Here is a 24,060-nt window from a genome sequence, read left to right on the forward strand (position 1 = left end):
TTTTTATTTAGCGCTGAATACAACCCGCTGCTAGTGGTCGGTCAGTAAGTGCGCTAGTACAGAAGTGGACGGAGGCAAGGCGCACCTGACCCGCCACCTGCTGTTCCCAGGCCAAACGCGCCCCTACATTTGACTCGTATTGCCAAGATGTAATTCGGCGGAAAACAAGACTCTACTCATCAGGATCATGATACGGAGGTATGCTATGCTACAAATTGTACTCTGTAATCTCGCGAAATCATCAGCATTCAACGTTCAATTCTCATCACCAAATTTAAAAGCATTGCAATCCAAACCCCAGTTCCCCACCGATCGACCACTTCTCTTCCGCGCTAGCCCAGCACAGGATCCGATCGCGATCAGGCACCTTAGCGAAACATCCTCTTCGCCTCCCGCGTTCCCTTTGCCTGCGGCCTTGACCCTCGCAATCCTAGACCTCAGACATGCTGCTGCGCACCCGCCCGCTGCTCCGCCCGCTTATCCGCCGCGAGCCTCACCCGCACCTTCTCGACCTCCCGCTCCCAGTCCGCGCCCAAGCACAGATACGCGCCGATCGTCGCGACGAACACGAGCGACACCGTCAACCCGATCCACAGCCCCGCGAGCCCCATGTCGCGCTTGAACGCCAGCCACAGGCCGAATGGGATCCCGATGAGGTAGTAACCACTGTGAATACTGTCAGTCCGAGGGCATCACCAGACTGCATGGGTAAACGGTATGCCCGACCTTAGGTTCAGCATGGCTCCCGTGAACTGGAACAAGGGGCGGTTGTTTGCTATGTCAGGACATATGACCACGACACGGAAGGACGCAAAATGCGTACCTGCTTGCCCCTAGCGCGCAGAATCCCACCAGTCGTAGCACCCAAGCCGTCAAACACCTGGAAGAGGGCGACGAGCGGCAGAATCGAGGCCACCAGCTCGACGACGGCCGGATCGTCGTTGAACAAGTGTCCCCACGACTTGCGGAAGATCATGAACATCGTGCTGTTGCAACCAATGTGTCGTCAGTGCTGACAGTCGAATGCACAGTATCCTGGCTGGAGTCACCTTGCGATACTGGCTATCGCCAGCGTCACCAGTAACGAGGAGTTGGCTGCAATGCCGGCACGCTTCGCGTTCTCCTCGCCAAGAAGATTGCCGACTCTAGTAAATATGATGTGTCAGGATTATCAGACGTCGCTAGTAGGCTAGTGAGTACCATACGGACCTGACGGAGGTGGCAACACTGAGCGCAAAGGGCGCTTGGAAAGTAGTCGAAGCCGAGACAAGCAGTACCGACTGCGTGGCCAGTGCCGCGGGACCGAGTCTGAGGCAATACCATGTTGAATCCAAGTTCTCGCACCGGTAGAGTCGAAAAAAGCACTTACAAGCTGGCGGCAACTGTAAGGACGAGAGTATGAGCTCAAGGCCGATGTTGCGGAGAATAGAACTTACGTCCTACTAGCTCCCACGACCACCACTACACCACACACATCCACTCTCAGATCCGACACCACGACGGTAAAACCAAACCACTCGCCTCAGAGCACACTTGCGCAGCGCCGGACAGCCCCAGCTGCACCAGAATCCCCAGACTCGTAAAGCTCCGCCGCGAAATCGGGTACCACGCAGTGCGCGGGACGAAGAACACACCGTATATGATCGACGCGATGGAGATCAGGTTGAAGGAAATGGCGGTGGCGATGGGGGCGCCGATGAAGCCTAGTGAGAACGGCTTCGGACCCCAGACTACGTATCATATTACGAGGTGAGATGGAGATTGAGATAATTCGGGGAAAGCGGGCCATACCGAGGAAGTAGTTTAGGACGGCGTTGATCGGGGCGACGACCATGATGATGCGTGTGGGGACCGTGAACAGTCCCTGGGACTGGAAGTATCGCCTGTGTGTCATCATGTCAGCAAATAAATCTCTTTGGCTGGGGGGCAAGTGCGTACCGGGAGATACTGTTGAACATGTACGCGGGGAGGCCGATGGAGGTCCACTTGAGGTAGATTCCGGCGAGGTGGGCAACTTCCGGCTCCTGTTTGAGGAAGAGGAGGATTGACTCTGCATTGAACCATACGAAAAGGATGGGCTTGTGCAAGCATGAGCAAGGAGGCGGTCAAACTAGGACGTCTGGTCTTACAATCAAGCAAGCTGCCATAACCACGGCTACGCAGAACGAGGCGTTAGTCGGGCCAAAGGGGAAGATTTGGATAGGCACGCTTACCCATACGCTGAGCCCAGAGGCCGACGAGCTTGGGCTCTGAGGACGTCCATGCGCTCGGGAGCATGGTGTCGAGCGCACTGGCGAAGCCCTGGACGATGGACAGACCCGTCACGCTGGCAGTCATAGACCCCAGAGTGGCAGCAGCCAGAGCAGTAGTCGACAAATGTCCGATAGAAATAACAGACGCTACCACGAGCGAATATTCCAACACATGCGACCTGACCGAGTCCGATCTCAATTACGGAGGAACTAGCGGTGCACAAATGATGCTCATTTACCCAAAGACCGGTAAGGTGTACTTGACGAGGATCTTGATCTCCTCCCACACTCTGCGCGAGAGCGTCGTCTCGGAGTCGTGCCCCGGCGCATCGACTTCCTCCTCTATCCGGGGCACTAGCGGGTTCAGGAGAGGGGTATTCTCGGTCGGCACGGGCCCCAAAGACTTGTCCCTCGCGGATATGGGAGCTATTGTCGGGTTCAGCGGCCTAATGAACGGCGGGGGGAGGCTGCTCCGCCGGCCTGGCCGCTCTTCGTCCTCGGGGGGCAGCAGCGAGTCCCGCTCTCGCTCCTCGGCGTCCGAGTCATCTTCGTGTGCGTCGCCGTTATGCCCGGCGTAGCGGGAAAGAATGGCGTAGTCGGACGGCAGAGACGAGGGCGCGGCGTAGTGCATGTACGTCGCGGACATGGCTGGGCGCTGTCGTCGCCAGCGAGGACGGTGGCCGCTGCATTTTGACTGTCAAGCTGATAACCAGAATTACTCGTGGGAATGTCCAGTGCCGTACCGACCTCCGAGAGCAGACGTCCTCCCAGCCTTCTGAAGCGGTGTTTCAACTGGGCCAATCATTGCAAGCTATTGCTATTTAGACTCAGCGGTCCTGGGAGTCGTTCAGGTAGTCTGGGGACAAGCCTGGGATTTTCCCGTGCACTCGGTTCCCACGGTCCCCGCCGTGTAGATCCCGCCGTATCGTGCTCTGGCAGCACCGATGGACTCCGAGGGCGACCTCTTCGACGACCGCCTCAAGCCGCCGCTGCAAAAGACGTCGGCGCCGCGCGACAACGAGCCCGATGAGCTCGAAAAGCTGAAGCGATGGCAGGAGGAACGACTCGCGCGCAAGCTGAGGGGCGAGTACGAGTCCGCCGTCCTGCGTCTTACGGAAGTGGTAAGCAGACAAGCAGCAGCCTGGCAACCTGCGCCTCGCTGAATATTCTTATTCCATTGCGCAGGTGAACAGCAACCTCTCGACGCCGCTGCGCATCGCCGCCGTGCGCGTTGAGGGCGCCCCGCACACGCGCTCGTCCTTCCTCGGCTTCCTCATCAACCCCCTCCTCGCCCCTGCCGCTGCAGAAACTTCTACCCTCGAATCTGTTCTGCACACCACCCGCCGCATCAGCCATATTCTGCAGGACAGCGACATCTTCAGTCACGTCGAGGCCAAAATTGAGCCGAGCCGCGATCCGCTCGCGACGGACCGCGACGTCGATGTCGTCTTCAAGACGCGCGAGAAAGGCCGGTTTTATGTCAAGACTTCCACTGAGTTCGGGAACAACGAGGGCGGCGCGGTGAGTCCATCTCCATCACCCCAGGGTGCGCGCCTGACGAATACGAATAACGCAGAGCGCGACCGCGCGCGTGCGCAACGCCTTCGGCGGCGCCGAATCCTTCGAGGCCAACCTCTCCCTCGGCACCAAGACGCGCCGCGCCTATCACGCGAACCTCGCCGTCCCGCTCTCCCCCACGCTCCGCACGTGGGCGGACCTGTCCGTCTTCGGGCTCGACCGCGACAACTCGAGCTTCGCGAGCTGCACCGAGGGCGTGCGCGGTGTCCGGGCTGCAGTCAGGGTGAGCTAGGTCAGCTCGAGTGTTCTCCCGTCGGGCGTGCCGTTCACACCTTCCTACCCCCGCCTTGGTTTGATTTGTATATGATAGAGCGGGACGTTTTTCTCTGGACGGCATGAGCTTGCATACGAGGCCGTTTCACGACATATCGGGAGCCTCATCCCCTCGGCGTCGATAAGGTACGACACCCACTCGCCTATCATTCGCGTCTTTTTCACACCATTCATAATCCCATAGCATACGCGAAGCGGCAGGGGAAACGCTGAAATCCTCCATCTCACACTCGTGGACGCTCGACACGCGGAACGACAAGCTCGCCGCCACGCGCGGCGTCTTCCTCAAATTCTTCCATGAATTTGCAGGGCTCGGCGGGGACTCCTCGTTCTACAAGACCGAGGCGGAGGCCCAGTGCTCACGGCCGATCCTACCCGGTGTTGTACGGCACAACTGCATTCTGGTCAAAGAGTATCTCGAACACTGACTCGAATCGTAATTGTACAGGCGGTATCAGGCGCGGTGAGGGCTGGCTTGCTGTGGGGTATCGGCCGGCCGACGTTGTTACCCGACCGGTTCCAGCTCGGCGGGCCGACCAGCGTCAGGATGTTCAGGGCAAATAGTATGGGGCCCCGAGACGGTCGTGCGTGTCCACTTACGGAACGCATATATTGATGATATTGAGGATGTCTCTCGTTCCAGCGGATTCATTGGGCGGAGACCTGTACTACTCCGCCGGCCTGAGTGTTGTCTCGGACTTACCCCGCAAACCGCACTGGCCGCTTAAACTACACGGATTCGTCAACGCCGGAAGGCTAGACGCCCTAGACAAAAGTGCGTCTTCCCTCCCCCCTGCCTTCCACCGACAACTGACACGGCATTTACAGCAAAATCCCTGCAAGAAAACGTCGTCTCCTGCATAACGAAGCCCGCAGTGTCTGTCGGCGTCGGCCTTATATACCGCTTCGATCCGGTGCGGCTGGAGGTGAACTTTGGTGTCCCCCTTGTGGCGAGCAAGAGTGATGGCTATAGGAGGGGGTTCCAGGTTGGCATGGGGCTGGATTTTCTGTAGAGGCCTGAGGGAAAATGGAATGGTGTTGCATTATAGTACACATGATAGATGCAATAATAGCGCATATACTTTTGCCAGCTCTCGTAGTCTGCGGGCAGACTGTGTTGTCCAGCTGAAGGAAACTCAGGTGCATGGTTTCGTGGTCAGGTCGCGACCTCGGAGGCGGATCGGAGTGGCGAGTGATTAGAGTGGATTGTATACCAAAGTAATACTGGTTGGAAATGAGATGGACACAACGGCAGCGAACCATGAGAGACACATACGATAGCACAAGGCTCCCCAGACCGCTACCGCGCCCGGCAGATGACCTCCCCCTCCAAATTCAACCTGACCGCCTCCCGCGCCTCCACCCATTCATGCTCCTTGCTATCCGTGTGCACGACCGCAATCTCGCCCATCCCCAGCGGCTTAATCGTCTGCGCGCGCCGTCCCGAGCATATTCTGCGAATCTCGCCCGCGTCCATAAAGATACGCTTGCTCGGCCGGCTCACGAGCTCCATCGCGCTCAGCACGGGGCGGTCGTCGCGGTACTTGAGCTGCGCCCATATCCTTCGCTCGGCTTCGCCTGCTTTCGCCCAGTCTAATGGCGCGGGCGCCTGGGCGGTCCCCCGCGTGAGGCTCGTGAGGAAGCCGGCACGCAGGAGGATGGAGAGGATCCCGAGGTTCTGGGTGGTGTGCGCTACGGCGACCTGCAGGTGCCGCGCTCGGAAGGCGTTTTGCAGGTGGGCGCAGAGGTCGTGCGGGAGAACCATCGCTGGCCTTGGAAGTAAAGGTATTACAGCAGAAGGAGAATTACAGGCGGACTTGCTTACCAGTATCGGGGATGAGGAGAACCTGTAAATGGGGGTCGGCAACTCCTGCCAGCCGAATGTCCGCGTGACCGTGATTGTCACACTCGCGTCTCGCAATCTGGCCTCGCTACTCATCTCGGGTTGTTTGGCATATTCCTTCGTGGTAGTGAGCTGAACTACAAGGATATAGATTGGTAGTATCAGATACAGGGCTATATGGATAATATCTACAATAAGAAGTGCTATTACAGTCTATATAGTGCTCTATATTAGTAATAAATCAGTATTCCTCTTCAGAGTCCTCAGACTCAGGCATTATAGCAGCTGGTAAAGAATTACAAGGGTAGCCTGCAGAGAATCTCTTGACGGCCTCCAATAGTGCAGTAATCTTCTCGCTTTTCTTGGTAACCTTGGACTTCATGGGGACAAGCCTCTGCTCTTTGGAGATCCCTGCCTTGATCTCCAGTTGCCTGTGCTTGTCAAGCTGCTCATCAAGCTGCTCATTGGTTCCAGGATGTTGCTGGATCTGCTGAAGGTCAGTCCAAAGACTGATCTTCTCAAGCTCAGCCATGTGCTTCCTCTCTTTCTCCACCTTTTCCCTGATCTTCCTACGCTTTGTTTCAACTTCCTCCTTCTCAGTCTCAACTAGCTCTTGCTTCCTCTTCTTCTCTGCTCCACTGGCATCCAGCTCACGAGCTTTCTTCTTCATGAACATCTCCACCTCTGGTGTTGCTTTTGCAGCCATCCACCCCTTTGTGTTGTTCACCTTCCACATACGTCTTGCATTGAAAGCATGCAAAGTAAGACATGAATTGCGGAGAAGCTGTTGCCGCATGGATCCGAGGCTACCCTCATTTGCATCGTTAGTTGTATGCATGAAGGAAGCTTGACGCTGGGCTGGTGAAAGCTGTGAAATCTTGCCACCGTCCTTGAATTCCATACTGAACCGCTTCCATGTCTCCAATGCACCACTGAAGAATGCCACCAGAGCACCTTGTAAATGAGGGAGTCAAGGCTTGAGGGCTTGAATGACATAAAATACATCAGGGCGATGCCAAGACTGACCATTCAATGTCCCAGTCACATATGTTGCATCCGCAGCCAGAAGCAGGTCTGATTGGCGACAACTGAGGCACAGAAGACCTCAACCTTCATGTGAAGCTCTCCAAGGTCAAGGATATTCTTGGAGCCTTCACGAACATACTGGATGTATGGATGACTGATTGCTTGGGCATATAAGGCCAGAACGCAAAGCTCAGTTATTGTTGGAATATCTTGTAAGGCTTTGTAAAGGTTTGCTTCCATGTGGTTGAAGTTGCGCTTCTCCTTCTTGTCACGGACCAGTTCAAGGAATGTCAGGTAGAGCTGAAGGTGGACCAGAAGTGCTACAGCTGCCTCACAATGTGACTGGTACCGTGTATTGCTGGTGTCCGGGAAACGTACTGCAAGGCTGAGCTCCACAAGAAAGAAATACACAAAAGTGTCTTGTTGCCCTTTCTTCTTGTTCTGATCATTTAAGATGCTTCCTAATGTATTCTCAGCACTATCAGCGGAATAAAAAATGTTATTTATGGCATACCTGCGAGTTTTGTTGTCTTGACACCACCACCTTCTGAAACATCATCAGCACGTCTCTTGGCTTCTGAAGACCCTAGTGCGGCAGCTGCATCATTATCACGGTTCATGAGCTTGATAGGACCAATGAGGCCTTTCTCTCCCCAAAATGCCATCATCCGTGTGTTACCACCTTTGACCGCATTTAGTTCCTTGTGCATTGTGCATCCAGACCAGATAAAGCGCTCTGCCTCTTCCTTCTCCTCATCACTGAGCTTTTGGAAAGCTTCTTCACCGTACTGCATAAGAAGCTCCTGGAATGCCTTCCTATCCCGCTCAATCTGCTCTTCATCAGGAAGGTTATCCCATGCTGCAATCCCTCCAGCGTCCAAGATTTTCCGGTGGTTGACATCACATAAAATCGCCACAAGTTCAGCTGAAGACTTCCCCAGGAGCACCTCTTCACCTCGGATCTCTCGGTCAACACGATCCTTCCATACTTGGAAGAGACGGGCAAGCTTCTTCTGATCCTCTGCATGATCGGTAAGAATACCTTTGAGCTTTGGGAGAAGCTCACGCCAGTCTAACTTTTCCTTCGCCAGAGGACTCTCATTCCAGAGAGCATAATGAGCCTTAAATAACTTCTCCCATCCTTCGAGCTGGCTCTCGCTGGTATGATTGACAGCAGATCCAATATTGTAAAACCGATTAGCAGGGATTTCTGGAAACTGTTTTGCTGCTTCGCTGATGTTGTAAGAAGGAACCGGCAGGGCAACATGCTTGGACTCATACTGAGTATGTCTGTGTGATGTCCCATCACCACTGATAGTGAAGTCTACCCGATATAAGGCTGAATTGCTTCGGCAGTGGCTGAAAAACACTCACTTTTTGCTTGGTGCATCTCGTCAACTGACTGAAGCTGGCCAGCAATATACCCTTCGCTAACCATCCGGCCAACACTCCGTGCACTGGGAATCCTCAACTCATCAAGGTCTACCCCAAGACCATTAGCAACAATCTTAATAACAGCATTGACATTTGCTCCTTCCACCCGGCCCCCCGAAACAAGGTCCCGGACCATATTACGAGAGTCACTGGTGTAGGTACCCTTTGTTGTCAGATCCACAGCTTGGTGTGCAAGCTCAGCCTTCTCTACTGCCTTCTGGATGGCCCGATCTTGCTGCCCAGATGCACGTGAGATCCGTTTCCGGAGTGTGTCCTTGTCCTTCCTCAATGACCTGTTTTCAGTCTGCACCTTGTCCAATTGCTGCAATGCAGATGACCCAGCCTCCTGAGCTGCAGCTAATTGCCCACTCTTCATGTTAACTTGCTCTTCGGCACGTTCAAAGGCAGAATGCGCCAGTTCCAGCTGCATATCTCCAAGACCAACAGCAAACTCAGTCTCTTCTAGTCTAGTCTGAAGGGAGTGATTAACTTCTTGTAAGTTAGAGTTATCCTCTGAGAGAGATGAGTTGGTCCGTGAGAGCGCTTTAATAGCCTTTTCATGCTCATGCACTCTTTGCTGAAGCCCCCGGGACCCGCGCGGAGGCAGATTCTCCTTATCATAGACTGGTTTACGGCCTTCAGGTCCTATCTTCCGGAATTGAGTCTTCTGTCCTCGAGAACGCCCTATCCGTGGCCTACCCATGACGAGGAAGCCCAGCAGGTCAATCTCGCAGCCCAGAATAGCTGCGAGACCGGCCAGAAGTGATGTGTCACCGTAAAAACACGACCCGACGCGTCGCGACGCGCTCATTCGACGCGTTTCGGCATTTGCCGAACAGGCTCATCGGGCTGCACGTCGTTGTGGTGCAAACTGTGGATTCCACACAGCACCACAATTCCCAGAAAAATCATATAATATTATTTTATGGACGAAAAATCACATCCTTCCCGTCCTTTTTTCCGATTTGTACTTTGTATGTGTGTTTCTGGGCTAAATAGCCCCCATAATTGTCCGGTTTTCTACCTTCAAGGACAAAATCGCAAAATTGGACGGGAAGGATAGATTCTTCGCTATACAAAAGACTATCTACAATTTGTTTCGCGATTTTACAGTAGCTACTGAGCCCAGAGTTTGCACCGCACGGTGCCAAGGTTTCCTGGCTGGTGTGGCTAAAGCGTGACGCGCGGGTCGGAGTTTAAATTTGGCAGGAGTTGCCGACCCCCACTGTAAAGGCCAAGTCCAGAAAGTTTGGTCTGTAGGATGTCACGCGTGACCTAGCTTTATTTTGTAGTCTACCATGTCACGCACTTACACTCGATGGGCACACCGTCGACAGACAACCGTTAAAGCGGGGAGAGATAAGATCGACACACATAGTGATACAGAATATACAGCCACTGTGATACGATGACATGTGCAGGGTATACAAGCGAGAATTCACTATCTTACATGACCTGTCTGCTGCGACGAGACCTATTGACGGTGCCAGACCGCTCCAAATTCGCCTTCATCTTCATCTCCCGTATCGTCTTGACGATCTCAGCTACACCACACAAAGTCATTCAGTACCAGGTAGTCCACCACCACGTCATTTGCGACTCACCAGCAGCCTTGGGACTTTCCGCCTCAAAATCGTACCTCTTCACGCGCCCGTCCTGGTGGACAACAAACTTGAACGAAGACGACTTCGACGACTGCTTGCACTTTATGACGCTGTCAATCTTGTAGGACGCCGTCTTTCCACTCTCGAATACCGCCTTGGCTTTGTGCGCAGAGGGCATGATATGGATATAACCCCCGTCGAAGGCGAGTACTCTCTCCAGGCGGCCGACCAACATCGGTATCTTGCGGTGGACCGTGTATTTCTAGGGACGGTCTCAGCACACAGACGAGCGATTGCAGTTAACGCCCTACCTTGTAAGCCGCCATGTAATCCAGGGCCGCGCTGAACCCGACTTCTGGCACCTCCGATTGTCGTTTGAATATGGATGCTAAGTGACAAAACACTGTGAGCTGATACGCGTACAACCTCCTCCCTCAGAACTTACCGTTAGGATCGGTAGTACGGCCAGCTTGTTTGTCGACCCGGACACCCATCTCTTGCAGCATAGACCGCTTGGCGAGGACCAATATGGTCTTACCTTCCAGGGATGCGACCGTGCGATCCAGGGGAACAAGAATATTCTGTTCAGGCAGTATAAGTGCATATTGGTTCGGATCCGCAAGTTTGCGCTTCCGGCAAACCAGCTCAAGGACTTCCTGCATGTAAGTCCCGGACGACCTGGTGCATCAAAGCCTGTCAATCGCGCACCTCACGAGTGCTGGAAGATGGACTTACACTTGGACGGTTGTGTAGACATGCACTGAATCAACAGCCTCCGCGATCCGGATACGCAGGAACACCTGCGGGCCATAGCTGGATGACGGGCCGAGCGACGACGATAGCATACCCTGCGACGACGCCAACGTAGACCCAAGCATTGCGCTGGTGCCTGGACCTGTGATACCAGGCGGCGCCAACCCAGCGGGGGCGAGTTCCACTTTCTTCTTAGCCGCCATGACCCTTGAGGGGCGTCGCTGCAGCTTGCTTTCGAGCACACGGTTTTGTTGTACTAGAAACTATTGTCAATACACGGTACCCTTTAGAGGTCCCGACAACTGACCTTGTGAGGGGTTCGCCTCTAGTATTGCGTATGCGTCGAAGTTGAATTTGGATATCTTCGCTGTACGGTCCGGAGCTGTGCAAATAAGGATAGCGCATGAGTATATGCCTACCAGAGGAAGCGGAAGCGCACAGACGCGGAAAGTCCTCGTCCACCTCCCCATCCTCCTCCGCAATCCTCAGTATCCACCCGATAGCAGACAACTTTACCTCTCTCTTCGGATCGTCCTCCCCGCCCAAGCCCTCATCCAGCCTCGGCAGCCACCCCTCCTCCCAATAGCTCCACAGCGCAAAGCCCACGACCTCCTCGACCGTCGCGTCCTTCCTGACGTTCAGCTCCATCGCGCGGCCCGCAGGCTCGCGCGCGTGCGGGAAGTATATCTGCACGCTCATGGACTCCTTCTCCGCGCGCCCGGAGATCGCCGCGTACAGCTCCGTGAACGGGTTCGACGAGTTGCTCGACGCGGACGCGAGCATCGCCGTCAGCGCGGACTTGGCGGCGCGCGCGGGCGGCACCTTCTTCCGCGCGAACAGCGCGTCCGCGGGTGCGCTCTCTTTGGGCGCGGGAGATGTGTTCGCGCCGGGCTGAGTTCGCGGGGGCATCGACACCATCTCGAAGCCGGTCTCGATTTGCGTCCGCGGCGGCCCTGTGCGTTCGCCGTTAGCTGCCTTGTGCTCCTCGCTTGTGCGGCTCTCGGTGACGGGGCTCAGGCGTGGCTGGCGCTGTGAGCTAGTGAGGAGGGATGTGGCAAGTGCAGATGGGTTCGAGGCTGATAGCCCCCCCGAGTTGCCGCTTGAGAGCACGTAGAACATTTCGGAGGCGCTATCCGAAGCAACCCCGGGCGTGCGGGTCGCTGCAAAGTCTCTGGAAGTAACGTTAGCTAGCACACCGAACCTGAAATGTAGACGATGCATACGGATCGAATTCGTCTCCGTCAATGTCTTCCCCAGCATCAGGTATGTCGTCGGATTCATCAGACTCAGACTCGGACTCAGACTCCTCGTCTGCGGCTGCACCCTCTGAGTCCGACGACGAAATCTCCGGGTCAAGGTTGACTGCCTTGGGAGGTGGTCGGGCAGTATTAATTGCAGGCGGTCTCCGCGCTTCAAGGCGGGCGCGCCGCCGCGCCTCCATCTCAGCCGCGCCCTTGAACTTTGGTATAAACGGCACCTTCGCAGGGACCTCTGGCGCTGGGGGCTCCGATCTCTCAGGATTGGGATTGGCGGAGACGGTGGCCTTCGGTGGCTCAGATTCCGGTGCAGACGTAGTAATGGTTACCTGCTCATCTCCTTGGACAGCCTGCTGCTGCAAGGACGCCCCGTTCGGCCCCCCGGAGTCCTTGGTCGATCCAGCGTCCACCACGACTTTGATGCTCTCAGGATCCGCCGCGGCTCGCGCAGACCTGGCTCTTCGGAGAGACTTGGAAGTTGATTCTCTCTTACCGTTCACCCGCATCCCGATCATCCCTGTCCGAGAAGGGCCCATTATCGTATGAGTGTGCTTCAGGTTAGCCCCGCCGACGGGGCGCCCTGTCTCGGTCTCGGTGGGCAGAGGACTCGTCGGTGCCGCCAGCTCGGGCCATCTCTCGATATCTGCGAGCCCGGCAGCGACGATGTAAGGGTTGGTGTTGTACGCAGGGTTCAACGAGATCAGTCTCGGTCCGTAGGGGTCGTCCACATTCCGTAGGTATTCCAGTCGTATGCTGTGTATCAGAAAGCTACATGTATCCTTCAATTTCAGTAAAGATTTTTGATCTTGTTCGTAGCAGATGGTATAGACTTACTCTGGGTCACTTATGAGAGACATTCAGAAATGACGGTCGATGCTCGTTACAGACGTTGGCCACGGTACTCGTGATGGCCGTCGGAGTCCAACGCGTACGGGCGTCTCCCTCCTACCATCATGTCTTGAATCTGGTCTCTGCGTCTTCGGCGCTTCGGCGAATCTCTAGCTTATACCCCAGAGACTGTACGGCTTAAATTCATGAAAGGGGGACTTGGGTTCAATTCTCCGTAGCTCTGAGGATGAGTAACAGGCTGAGTGCAAGTCTGCAATCTCGCACGGTCGTCGACGGACGGCATTGCGACTTTGGAGGCTTGCATTCGACCGGCCGGGGACCCCTGCGCACCTCGTCATTCAAGACAGCGGCACGTAATAACAAATGCGACAGGTCAGCCTAGAGGACCGTCGGTCCGGAGCCGGAGGGGTACTTCAGGCTGTAGAATGGATCGCGCCCTGCCCCCCTCTCGCCTTCTTCATCTCAGCGAGGTGCTATTGCACGCATGTCTGCCAGCGGTGAAACTCTCTTCTCGGTTGTTGCGTCTCGGGTGACCATCGATGTGGACTCGATGGATCCCAACGATGCCGCAAGCTTCAGCGGGGTCTACCAGTTCCAGGACATGACGTCCAACCAGGCCATCGTCTACAATAACGCTAGCCGTGCTGACAGGCATAAGGTCTTACTCAAGGCCATCGAGCTCGCTCAAGCCGAGCGATCCCCGTCTGATCCGGAATTCGTGAAGGATGTCACGGACCTCCTGGTAGCTTCGATAACGGTTGGCGCGCGTAGCTCACACTGACGACCCGTGTGCGCAGAACGTTCTCCTAGCGAAGGAAGTATACCCGTATCTCAAAGGCCGGGTGCACGTTCAGGTAGCCCCTGCAACTGCGTACAGCACCGACGGGACCGTCCAGCACGCCAAGAAGCTTGTGTCCCTATTTGAGAAGCACGGCATTCCTAAGTAATTTAGTACATTTCTTGTAGTTCCTCCCAGATAGTGACCCCCGCACCAGAGACCGAGTCTGCGTGAAGATACCCGCGACGCCCGAGTCCATCCTCGCCTGCCAGCAACTCGAACGCGAAGGCATTCGTACCCTGGCTACGTGCCTCTTCTCCGTCGAGCAAGCCGTCGCAGCGTCGCAAGCGGGCTGCCTCTACGTCGCTCCCTACTTCAACGGTGTGTGCTCGCTCTGCATTCTGACTGCGGGACAGGGTCAACGCTGAATGTCTCCGAAGAACTTCGCGTCCACTTCGAGCCTTCGTTGTGGAAGGACTATGCGAATACATCCGTCGAGCACCCGATGGCGCCCGTGATCGGCTCCATTGTTCAGACGTTCAAGGCTATCGGGTCGAAGACGCTCGTCATGCCCGCCAGGTTCGTGCGGTCCTCTTACCCCGTTGCTCATGTGATTTACTGCTACGTAATCTCGTGGTAGTATTGTTACTGCTGAAGAGGTATCTAATCATTCATAGCGCTGGATAGACGGGAAACTCAACATGTTTCTTCCAGGTCGTGGCGCTCACCTCCCTGGGCTCGGACCACCTAACACTATCCGGCGGCGTCCTGAACCAACTAAAGCAGTCGCCGAAAGAAACGCATCTTCAGACTCTGCAATCTACGAAGGCTGGCCAAGGTACTGTCAGCTCCTTTTCTAGGCGAATGTCTCTGACGTTGCTCCCGCTCCTAGCCACACCGGTTCAAGGGGACTTCCTCGCCGACGGCGGTAAGTTGCTAACGGAGGCGCTGAAGAAGGACGTGGAGGCGAGCCGCAAGCTGAAGGATGCGCTGGAGCTGTTTGCGATGATGGAGGAGAAGACTTTCGAGCTGATCAAAAGGGAGATTGCGAAGTGAGATCTTACCACGTGTAGACGAGGTATGGTGAAGCGCTCATGCCAGTGCACATGTCCTACCCGTGCCGAAGTAAGCTCACTCGTTGCTATCAAGCACAGAGATAAGGAAGTGCCATTGAATGCTGTATCATATGATTGGTACTATGTATACCCAAAACTCGAAAGCAGAATATGAACTTCCAATGAGAGTGGAGCATGAATGGTTCAGAAACTACGGTCGTCCAGACTTTCTCAAACTAACATCCGATCGTCGATGTGCGGACGGTTCGTGTTGGTAGCTCCCAGAGGTGAGTCGAAGTACCGCAGCATCGTAACTCCGGTGAGTGCAGTGGGCCGACAGTGCGTTGTGTCTGCATGCGACCACAGAACGAGCCGCTGCTTTCTGAGACGTTCTCATGCCTCCAGCGACGCGGCTTCCCCATCCATGTCTCAATTCTAGAGAATCATTACGATTGCCTACCAGGGGCCTGCGGGGCCAGGTGCAGACATGTCCATATTCACAGAGGGCAGAGTTTCGTCCTTGATGTATAGCAGCGACTGCCACGCAAATACCTAAACAACAGATAGAGATGATTTTCAGGAATCAATTGGTGGGGAAAGCAGGTCAGTGCTCCTGCGCAAGCAGGCTCCTAAACCATCCGTCCTTAGGTCCGCCCTTGCCGCATTGGGAAGCCTTGCAAGGCCTCGTAAGGCGATTTGGAAATTTCCGACACAGCCTCGGGGATCTCGGCGACGACATTTGTGCCAGCCGTCCTATAGCGTTCTCCTCCTCTTGTTCGTTCTGTATCCGGTAATAAATTAAAAATAGATTTGTATTATATAACACTGCACCTAGTAAAGGAGGAGCGAGAACGCTAAGGACGGATGGTTTAGGAGCCTGCTGCGCAAGTCGAATTTTGAGGTAAATCGAAACAAAGGACTAATTTGGAAGGTTGATTGACGTTTGTGGTACATACCTGGCCACTTCGCCACGCTACGTAGTAGCCTCTACAAGCGTGACACAAATATTCCTCTGCACTTTCAGCCACTCTCGCGTTCGGTGTCCGTTCAGCTCATAATTCTTCTCGATGGCCGTGTATGCTTGGACGCCGCACGCTACAGCCGAGGCCATGCGGCTGGTCCGGTCTGTGTTCCAGTCCCGAACGACGCCCCTTTCGACGAGGGAGCTGTACAAGCTCGTCACCCAGCAGACGCCGCAGACACCGGTCGACCCGCCCCCGCCGCAGGTCTCGGTGAAGAGGGCCGGGGTGGTGAACCAGGTGCCGTACCCACCACATCCTGAGCACCCTATCCGGTCCATGAGGTGAATAGTATCGTTTCCTACCCTTTGATTTAGTCGGCTCAGCGCAGAATGTATGACAGGTATCTCAAGCAAGTAGTGCTACCGGCTATGATGGCCAACCACGAGATCGAAAAGTTCCACACGAAGGTCACCCCGACGGAAGCAGAGATCGCGCAGCGGCTCGCGGCCATGAGCAAGGCCCAGCGGAAGGCGCGGCAGTCCTCGCTCTCGTCCTCGGCCGTGGACGCCTGGTTCTGGCGTACGCGCTCGGCGCCCCCGCCCAAGCCGAAAGAACCGAAGGAGGAAAAACCGTACGGAGAGGAGGTCGGCGTCGGCGAGGACTGGAGCCATCTGAACAAGCGGCGGCAGCGAGCAAGGGAGAGGAAGGTTGGGGAGGCCGTGAAGTTCATGAAGCAGGTGGATGCGGTGAGGAGGTCGGCGGAGCGGAGGGCGGCGTTGGCGGCACAACCGGAGGCGTCGAGCTCTGCGCCTACACCACTGCAGAGTAGCTCATGAGTTCATGTCGAGGTGTGATTCGTTCTCAGTTATCATCTATATTAATTTCATGGCTGCTCGATCATGATGAGCGGCTCCCCGGAACAAGTGCATCGTGAAGCATAGCAGGAACACTTGCGCAAGGTCTCGAAAGTATGTACCTCTATGCAAAGCTCGGCATGGAAGCTCTTACTGGGGGCTGTCGACGTATACCATAGTATGCAGATGATGTAGCAAGGTGCTGCTAACTGACATATCGTGCTCTATGCCGAGGCCTCTGCGGCGGCAGGAATCTCAACAGTCCGCTGGATCATGGGCGGTGCTGGGACGTTCGCGGTCTCTGGCGTGATAAGCATATTGCCTAGACGAGGTGGTGACCGCTTCGTGATGAATTCCATTGTCGTGGGGAGCTTGTCTGCGGCTTGTCGAAGTGCTGGTGAATATTGTCAGTGAGGTCTTCGATGCCTAAGCTGCTGGCATCCGTACCTTCTCGCGCAAGCTCCTCTCGGATGGGAGCGCCCCCGATCTCGAAAATTACACGTCCTGTCGGGACGCTAACGAAAACATTAGTTTCGGTGATTCGCGCAGTCAAAGTAGCGATACACACCGAGTCGCCCAAAACTCGAAACTACCCTTCCCCTTACCCATACGCGTCTCATTTCCCTACGTAACCAGAAACACTCAGGTCGAGTCCCAAGAATTGTTGAACATAATGCCTCACCTTCACGCAAACCGGAATATCGGGGAACACTCGCAAATACACCTTTGCGCCTTTAATCACCTTGATCTTCCGCCGAATGACCTCCTCCGCCGTCTGCAGCTGCTTCGCGGTGAACCGCACCCCCGGGCCCTTTATCCTGATGCCCCAGTCGCCATACGCGAGCGTCGTGCCCTTCGTGGATCCTCCTATAGGAATCGGGATTTTGCCCTTGTGCCGCTTGATGTGCTCGACCTTCCTGGGCGCAAGCTGGTGTCGCCCCCGAGCAAACTGCACTCCGAACGCTGACGACAACGGCGTCAGCGACGAGGAGGCGGAGGCCCGACAGATATTCAGCGCAGGTCGCAGGGAGAACATGAATTACTGGGCTTACGTAACGCGTCTTTCGCCCTGTTCGTGACTGCCCCGCGTGACGCGTTACACTCGCCCTTGCCGTCGTGCACGTCGCCAACAACGTCGTTGGCCCAACCTTGGCCATCTCTTTGTCGTTGTCGTTGTCGTATCCAAGATGAGCTCAAAGCGGCCGTTGGAGGGCGGCGACGCCTCGGTCGCGAAGAAACTGAAAAGGTCAGAGTCCGTCTTGCTTCGTCCTTCTCATTGTTGACGGCGCAACCTCCTCTAGTGATGCCGTGAGTGCCAATTTTCTCCTTTCTGAAAGGTGAATACCGCGTCTGCCATCGTTCTGACTCGTCCCTATAACTTCCTTCGCCCCTCAGACCCCCGCCAATGGCTCGAAACCAGGGACACCGGTGAGTACTCTCAGTGACCAGTCCGGGCAGTACTAACCAGACGCTTAGCTCTCTGCACAGGACCTCATTGCGCAGAAGCGCGCCGAAATTGCGGCTAAACTAGCAGCCATGAAGCAAGGTGGTTCTGGCCTGGCACCTGCCCCTTCCCCCTCGCCTGCTCCCGCACGTCCGTCACCAGTCGTAACAGCTGCCCCGTCGCCTGCACCGTCGACGCCGACCGGTGGACGCGCAGAGCATTCCCCGTCGCCAGGCTTGGATCCCGACCTCGCGCGGCGAGTGGCGGAGGCGAAGCGTCGCGTGGCGGAGGCACAGAGCAAGCTGGCGGTGAAGGATAATCCTTACATGGTGAGCATCCCACTGTTCGTACTCATGAAATTCTGCTCAATGCAGGTACCCTAGTCCCTTCCAGCCAAGAAGGGGAGGCCTGCGCCGGAGCCTGCTCAGCAAGGCGCCGGTCTCAAGATGGCTGCTCATCCTCTTCTACTTGATACAGCGCCGTCGGCGCCCCAATCGAAGAAGGACCGGTACAAGCCCATGCAGCCCAAGTTTGCTACTATCAAGGTATGCATATCGCCGCCTCCCCGCCCGCTGCTGCTCATGTAAAGTAAAGGCAAACATCCGCAACGCTCCAACCCCCCCTCCTGCCCCGACTCCCGTTATCGCGCCCGTCGAAACGAGTTCGAACCCGTACGCAGCCGCAGCCGCAGCTAAGGACCCGGTCTTTGAGGGCGCGCCCAAGGAACGCATGGGCCGGAACTTCCGGTTCAACCAGAAGGGCAAGTACATTGCGCTTGCGAACCAGATGCGCCAAGAAGCGCAGCTCGAGGAGCTCAAGCAGCGGATTGCCGAAAGCGCGCGCAAGGCGGGGCTGGACACGGAGTTCGAGACGCTCGAGAAGAATATCCGCAGGGAGGCGCCGCCCGACGTCGAGTGGTGGGACGCGGCCCTGTTGCCGAACAAGACGTACGACGATCTGAGTCTGGGCTTTGAGAGACTGAATATTCGGAACGAGAGTTCACCGATAACGATTTACGTGCAGCATCCGATTCCGATACCGGCTCCTGGGGATAAAAATAAGAGTCAGCTCAAGCCTCTGAAGTTGACCAAGAAGGTACGTGTCGTTTGCTTTTGGCAAGTCTGGATTTGGTAGCTGACATTCTTCACCGTCCTGTAGGAGCAAAAGAAGATGAGGAAGCAACGACGGCAGGCGGAGTTGCAAGATAAGAGAGATCGTATTCGTATGGGTCTCATCCCGCCGGATCCTCCTAAAGGTCAGTGATCAGTGTAACTACACAAGCCATGTCGTTTCTGACAGAATGCGTTCACAGTGCGCCTTGCGAATCTCATGAAGGTCCTTACTTCGGATGCTGTGCAAGATCCGACCAAGGTGGAAGCGCGGGTGCGCAGGGAGGTGGCCATGCGCAAGCATCAACACGAGAAGATGAACGCCGAGCGGAAGTTGACGGACGAGCAGAGACGGGAGAAGATCGAGATCAAGAAGGCGGAAGAGGAGAAGAAAGGGCTGTGCGCTGCTGTGTTCAAGTAGGTTGCTTGTCTTAATGCCGTGGCTGATCCTCACCTACTGTGCTTTGCCTCGTAGGGTCAAGACTCTGTCCGACCCGTCGCATCGCTTCAAAGTGCGCAAGAATGCAGAACAGATGAACCTTACGGGCGTCTGCATCTTCCATCCCTCGTTTTCGATGGTCTATGTCGAAGGCGCGGCGAAGTTTATCAGGAACTACAAGCGGCTGATGCTGCACCGAATTCAGTGGACCGTCGCTGCACGGGCCCGCGCGGATGACGATGTCGCGACTGACGAAGAGGGTGGGGGCGAAGGTGAGGAAGGCGGCCGTGCGAAGAGTCGTGCGTTTACCCCTGCTGCTGAGGATGGTGCGCCGGTGTCGCTCGAAGATAATAAGTGCGAGCTGGTGTGGGAGGGCCAGATTAGAGATCGGGTGTTCAGTAACTTCAAGCCGAAGAGCTGCCCCACGGATAGTGCGGCGAAGGAGGTGTTGGGGAGTAAGTTGGCTGGTTATTGGGACCAGACCAAGAATTACAGGCCGCCGGAGGATGATATTCTGAGCTCGTTGATTGTGTGAGATGTAGAGTGGAGGAAGGGCTATAACCTCGTCGTTTCTGGTACGGACGTGTGTCTCTGTTGTGCCAATGTGATCCATTTCGAGCAGGCTATGTTATTTACTTTTATACCATCAGTTCGAGCGGCTGTGATGAGGGTCTGTAGCAGCCGTCATAAGGTGTTAAGGTAGGGGAGGAACTCGTTTCTAGTACTGGTGGAGATGAGCCACAGTTTATAATCATCATCCCATACGGGGATGCGTTTCTTACCGTCAGCAGCTTCGTTAGTTAATAGCCCAGTAGATGAGTCCAATGAAAACGACTCACCTGAGCAAGTTCCAAGCGGAAGGCTCGCGCATGTTACAGGACCACACTAGTGCCACAACCGAGGTAATTTGCGCCACAAGCCACAATTTCCCACATCGGTAACCCCTCGGATGGAAGACGGGGGTTTGGATACGATCCCTTCGAAGCATATGACAAAGTCGACGAGCGGCGGAAGTTGCTAGCGTCGCGGTTCCGACTTGTAACTGTGAGCTGAGTATTGAACGTAAACAGACCGGTTCCTAGCTCAAAGGTGCTCGTCGGCAGGATTCATTTATATTCCCTGAGCATACGGCTGCAATATCCTATGCCTGAGTCGTGCTTACACTAAGCATCATAAAAAAGTCTGACGAGGATTACTGGCCCGCTTCCGAAAGACAGACGGCCGAGCGTCCTTTGTGCGCCACTACATCCAGTCCCCGTTCGGGTCGTTCATAAACTCTTTGGGAGGGGAAAAATGGATCTGGGGGCGCAGTTGGCCACTGTAGTTTCCCGGAATTGGTTCAGCATCAGCAGCAAATACTGGACACCGCACTCTAGATTCGGTACTTGACTGCCAATCTCGGGCTTTTGCTGTACGTTCCCAATTCGTATGCCCTCGCTTCCAGCGCATGGCGCGTCACAAACACTACGGCCAAAGTGTGTCGCCCGGCTGCCCGTCCCATGGATCCTCAGACATCCACGACTGAGGGCCTGTTACATGTGCATGGAGCACTGCCCGAGCATCTTGTTGGATATAGTCATAGACAAGATGACGACGGAGCAACTCGAACACAGCACGGCACAATTGAAGATTATCCTGGCGAAGATGGCTGCGGTGAAGAGCAAGAGCAAGGCCTAGAGGCCGGGTACCGCAACCTGCTCCTATTCTTTTGCAGGGGAAGGTTTGCCGACGAGCTGATGGCCCACTTCCTGCGGCTGTGCGCTTCACACATGGAGACCTGCTACCCAAGAATACTGTGGTCTCCGAGTGCGGCTCAACCATGGCAGGGGTGATAGGCTGGAACACAACGGGATTTTATCTGGGATATTGGGAACGCGCGCGAACGCATGACCCCTATTGGATGACGGATAGTTGGGAGTATGTCTTGCGACGTATATTTCGGCAATTGATTAGAACACTGAGTCAGAGGCTGAGATGACAGAGATACAAGGCCACTCACGGGTGCCCGAAGAAAGATTGGCATCGGAGAGGTCCTTATACCTCCGTCACCCGCTTCTTCAAGGGCACTTTCGTGTCGATCTTGTCGAACAGCTCTACAGTAATAAGCGACCTCTCGACCATAGCCTTCAGCAGGTCCCGCGTCCAGGTCCGGCAGGAGTTGATAACAGATGTCTTAGAGAACCGTATCGCTTTCGCGAGCCGCAGGGTCTCATCACGCTCTTCACGAGAGAGCTGGCCGAGGAGGATCTGCTGGTTCTTCTCTTCCGACACAGTAGTGCCGTCCGCGAGAGCGACTGGCGCATAGTAGTTGTAGCTACCTGGCTGGCCAGTCAGTTGGAGGATCTGGTTTACTTGTGTGTTGTCCTCTGTAAAACCGTTTCCCCACCAGATGAGGACGTGACGGTCACCCGAGCCGCTGTATGTCTTCCCTGCTGCTTGTAGCCATACAAGTTCATCAGGAAAACCCTCCCTGGCAAATTAGACATAATTTTGCATAATTGGCTCTAGGGCCATATAATGAAGATAATGGGTGGATAAGTTCTGGATAAGTTCATATAACCGACATAATCTCATACAAGAGAACACCATAGTCAAAAGTCAATGTAGTTTGGTACATATATACAATCTGATCATGGACATTTGTAGTAGATACATTCTACATACATAACCTTTGCCACAAGTCCCAACAGAGTCTGGTCCTTGTGTCCTGCTATCCCTTCTACCAGTTGTCGCGATTACTTCTCGGGCATGACTGCAGGGCTTACCAGGTGCCGACAGTGGGGCAGTAGCTACGGCCGCACTCCCATGTTCTCGTGCATCCCGTTATACCGTTATACATTCATGGACCCGGATTGGCACTGTTTGTGACCATCAGTATAGCTCACATACTAGAAGATGTCAGCTGTGGGGTGCTCGCAATGCCAGCCATGGTGGTCATACATCGCCTCCGCCAGCCAAGGCTGGAGTTTGCCTGCACCCCAACACTCGCTCGTAGCGCGCAGAAAGCCTTGGTCAGTGGTATTGAGTGAGTGTGGAAAAGGTAAACGAGACTTACTCGTATCAAACGTCTCGAACCAGATGCATATCCCTTCTCTGATGTATCTACATCCTGTCTGTCGTCAGACTGAGCTTTCGGTCAATACGGGCGAACAAGCGACGATGAAGTTGGCGTCGTTGCGCTCGAAGACAGGCTGCTCATGTGACCGGCCAACGCGACACGAGCATGTTGAAGAGTTGTACGGCGAGCGTGCAGGTATATGGATATGGCGGGAGCCTGATGTGGGCGTTTGAAAGATGTCGTGCTCGTCGCCGTGGATGATAGAGCCGGAGACGTGGCTGCGCGTGCGTTCTCATCGTGGTGCCGTTACTTTGCAGCGGAAGCCTGGCCTTGCACAGGAACACGACTATTCGATGTCGAAGCTATCCAGATATTGCCGATTGTCCTAGCGTAGCCAGGAAATGCACCGTGCATAGGGGAGAGAGCACAGACGAGAGGGCGCCCAGCACACAATAGCGCGAGATCCAGCTTGCGGAGAGAGGCTTCGAACTTCCGTTACTTCGGGTTTGAATGCGCCGACGCGGTCACGTGAGTTTGTTGATACCGTGTTTTCAAGCTCCGACCGAATCTACTTCAACAGTCCTCGCGAGTCGCGACTTCCCTCTCTCTCACCGTCTCCATCCAGTTCTTCTTGTGTGCCCAAACAGCTGTGCTCTTCTCGGGGGTCTCGCCTTTCAGCGCCGCACGACTATGGCGCTGCCTTCATCACCTGAGCCACGGTAAGTCACTTGTAACTGTTCGCTGGCGCTGGCTTTCGCCGACATTGATTTATATGGCACATTTTCAGTGTGCATATAATGTCATTTCCTGTAGAATCCAAGACCGAGGCCCGCCGCCACCCATCTCATTGCCGCTCGTCGACTTCAAGTCGAATGCATCAGCAGTAAGTATTTGTCGATTTTGAGTACTAGGATATCTGCTGACGCATTTATGACTAGGCTGAAGACCTCCGACCTACCGTGATTGCCGTAACAGATGAAGGTGGTCAGATGTGAGTTCGCCGATGTTGTCTCGGCAGTCGTTCTTACTGAGATACCATAGTAGCTTCTCTGTTGGTGGGTTAGTTGGTATGCTTGCTCACTGGGCCTTGGCAGCTGGGTTGGGTGTGGGCTAGCCTTAAGAGGAAACTCGAAAGTTGTGGTCGAAGGTGTGTATCGTGTTGTTACCTTGTGTATATCCAGTGCCCTAACCCTTGCTTTCCTGCTACAGACACTGGAGGTATTGTGATCCTTTCGTGTACATGCTGGGATTAGATTTTGGGTGTAGATAGATTATCACAGTTTCGGCTGCTCTATACAGACTGCAACTATGTATATACAATACCCTTGCTGCAATGATATGGATTTTGCTCCCATCTATGCTATACCGTGTCAATAAAAGGAGATAAAAATAAGAGAGTGCCTTGTCTAAGGCTATGTTATTAGATATAAATGTTGGATAACCACGCATAATTACAAAGGGGCTAGCGTTTTAGCGATAATCGGGTATAATGA

At 54.9% G+C, this 24,060-nt stretch overlaps 11 protein-coding genes across 11 annotated transcripts; 5 read left to right on the top strand and 6 right to left on the bottom strand.

Annotated features, from left to right (window-relative positions):
• Nucleotides 1–105: 105 nt before the first annotated feature.
• GLOTRDRAFT_78478 (MATE efflux family protein) lies at nt 106–2,883 on the bottom strand (the record flags this gene model as incomplete). The annotated part of the gene is made up of 13 exons (XM_007869622.1): nt 106–666; nt 727–752; nt 824–986; nt 1,050–1,145; nt 1,210–1,308; nt 1,370–1,382; nt 1,437–1,461; nt 1,522–1,730; nt 1,792–1,883; nt 1,939–2,078; nt 2,130–2,155; nt 2,214–2,431; nt 2,492–2,883. The coding sequence occupies 13 exons, from the start codon at nt 2,881–2,883 to the stop codon at nt 438–440; spliced, it is 1,728 nt and encodes a 575-aa protein (XP_007867813.1). The 3' UTR covers nt 106–437.
• A 346-nt stretch (nt 2,884–3,229) lies between these two features.
• GLOTRDRAFT_13105 (uncharacterized protein) lies at nt 3,230–5,116 on the top strand (the record flags this gene model as incomplete). The annotated part of the gene is made up of 8 exons (XM_007869483.2): nt 3,230–3,373; nt 3,438–3,773; nt 3,829–4,053; nt 4,141–4,229; nt 4,288–4,486; nt 4,552–4,687; nt 4,747–4,878; nt 4,932–5,116. Coding segments are annotated over 8 exons (1,446 nt in total), but the record flags the coding sequence as incomplete, so codon positions are not given.
• Nucleotides 5,117–5,403: 287 nt separating this feature from the next.
• GLOTRDRAFT_44755 (ribosomal protein S8) lies at nt 5,404–5,868 on the bottom strand (the record flags this gene model as incomplete). Its single annotated transcript, XM_007869514.1, has 1 exon — nt 5,404–5,868. One exon carries the CDS (start codon nt 5,866–5,868, stop codon nt 5,404–5,406), a length of 465 nt encoding a protein of 154 aa, XP_007867705.1.
• Nucleotides 5,869–6,187: 319 nt separating this feature from the next.
• GLOTRDRAFT_130812 (uncharacterized protein) lies at nt 6,188–9,109 on the bottom strand (the record flags this gene model as incomplete). The annotated part of the gene is made up of 6 exons (XM_007869623.1): nt 6,188–6,900; nt 6,973–7,034; nt 7,112–7,272; nt 7,351–7,433; nt 7,487–8,296; nt 8,347–9,109. 6 exons carry the CDS (start codon nt 9,107–9,109, stop codon nt 6,188–6,190), a joined length of 2,592 nt encoding a protein of 863 aa, XP_007867814.1.
• A 646-nt stretch (nt 9,110–9,755) lies between these two features.
• GLOTRDRAFT_139710 (SIN1-domain-containing protein) lies at nt 9,756–12,876 on the bottom strand (the record flags this gene model as incomplete). The annotated part of the gene is made up of 9 exons (XM_007869624.1): nt 9,756–9,950; nt 10,011–10,272; nt 10,322–10,398; nt 10,456–10,688; nt 10,746–11,019; nt 11,071–11,145; nt 11,207–11,934; nt 11,987–12,772; nt 12,854–12,876. 9 exons carry the CDS (start codon nt 12,874–12,876, stop codon nt 9,853–9,855), a joined length of 2,556 nt encoding a protein of 851 aa, XP_007867815.1. The 3' UTR covers nt 9,756–9,852.
• Nucleotides 12,877–13,352: 476 nt separating this feature from the next.
• On the top strand, nt 13,353–14,895 carry GLOTRDRAFT_122136 (aldolase; the record flags this gene model as incomplete). The annotated part of the gene is made up of 7 exons (XM_007869625.1): nt 13,353–13,610; nt 13,666–13,811; nt 13,864–14,027; nt 14,087–14,225; nt 14,287–14,305; nt 14,361–14,484; nt 14,539–14,895. The coding sequence occupies 7 exons, from the start codon at nt 13,353–13,355 to the stop codon at nt 14,700–14,702; spliced, it is 1,014 nt and encodes a 337-aa protein (XP_007867816.1). The 3' UTR covers nt 14,703–14,895.
• An 873-nt stretch (nt 14,896–15,768) lies between these two features.
• GLOTRDRAFT_106859 (uncharacterized protein) lies at nt 15,769–16,499 on the top strand (the record flags this gene model as incomplete). The annotated part of the gene is made up of 2 exons (XM_007869951.1): nt 15,769–16,004; nt 16,064–16,499. 2 exons carry the CDS (start codon nt 15,769–15,771, stop codon nt 16,497–16,499), a joined length of 672 nt encoding a protein of 223 aa, XP_007868142.1.
• A 242-nt stretch (nt 16,500–16,741) lies between these two features.
• Nucleotides 16,742–17,553, bottom strand: GLOTRDRAFT_130816 (uncharacterized protein; the record flags this gene model as incomplete). The annotated part of the gene is made up of 4 exons (XM_007869948.1): nt 16,742–16,911; nt 16,965–17,032; nt 17,086–17,141; nt 17,200–17,553. 4 exons carry the CDS (start codon nt 17,551–17,553, stop codon nt 16,742–16,744), a joined length of 648 nt encoding a protein of 215 aa, XP_007868139.1.
• Nucleotides 17,554–17,630: 77 nt separating this feature from the next.
• Nucleotides 17,631–20,171, top strand: GLOTRDRAFT_78492 (PRP3-domain-containing protein). Its single transcript, XM_007869626.1, has 9 exons — nt 17,631–17,763; nt 17,819–17,825; nt 17,913–17,945; nt 17,994–18,290; nt 18,345–18,506; nt 18,556–19,056; nt 19,120–19,216; nt 19,274–19,487; nt 19,546–20,171. Exons 1-9 carry the CDS (start codon nt 17,705–17,707, stop codon nt 20,042–20,044), a joined length of 1,869 nt encoding a protein of 622 aa, XP_007867817.1. The 5' UTR covers nt 17,631–17,704; the 3' UTR covers nt 20,045–20,171.
• A 1,372-nt stretch (nt 20,172–21,543) lies between these two features.
• On the bottom strand, nt 21,544–22,438 carry GLOTRDRAFT_130818 (uncharacterized protein; the record flags this gene model as incomplete). The annotated part of the gene is made up of 2 exons (XM_007869627.1): nt 21,544–21,827; nt 22,399–22,438. 2 exons carry the CDS (start codon nt 22,436–22,438, stop codon nt 21,544–21,546), a joined length of 324 nt encoding a protein of 107 aa, XP_007867818.1.
• Nucleotides 22,439–23,257: 819 nt separating this feature from the next.
• Nucleotides 23,258–23,681, top strand: GLOTRDRAFT_130819 (uncharacterized protein; the record flags this gene model as incomplete). Its single annotated transcript, XM_007869628.1, has 4 exons — nt 23,258–23,286; nt 23,381–23,450; nt 23,506–23,558; nt 23,612–23,681. The coding sequence occupies 4 exons, from the start codon at nt 23,258–23,260 to the stop codon at nt 23,679–23,681; spliced, it is 222 nt and encodes a 73-aa protein (XP_007867819.1).
• Nucleotides 23,682–24,060: the final 379 nt, after the last annotated feature.

Source organism: Gloeophyllum trabeum (assembly GCF_000344685.1).
Source record: "Gloeophyllum trabeum ATCC 11539 unplaced genomic scaffold GLOTRscaffold_00010, whole genome shotgun sequence".
Classification (NCBI taxonomy): Eukaryota; Fungi; Basidiomycota; class Agaricomycetes; order Gloeophyllales; family Gloeophyllaceae; genus Gloeophyllum; species Gloeophyllum trabeum.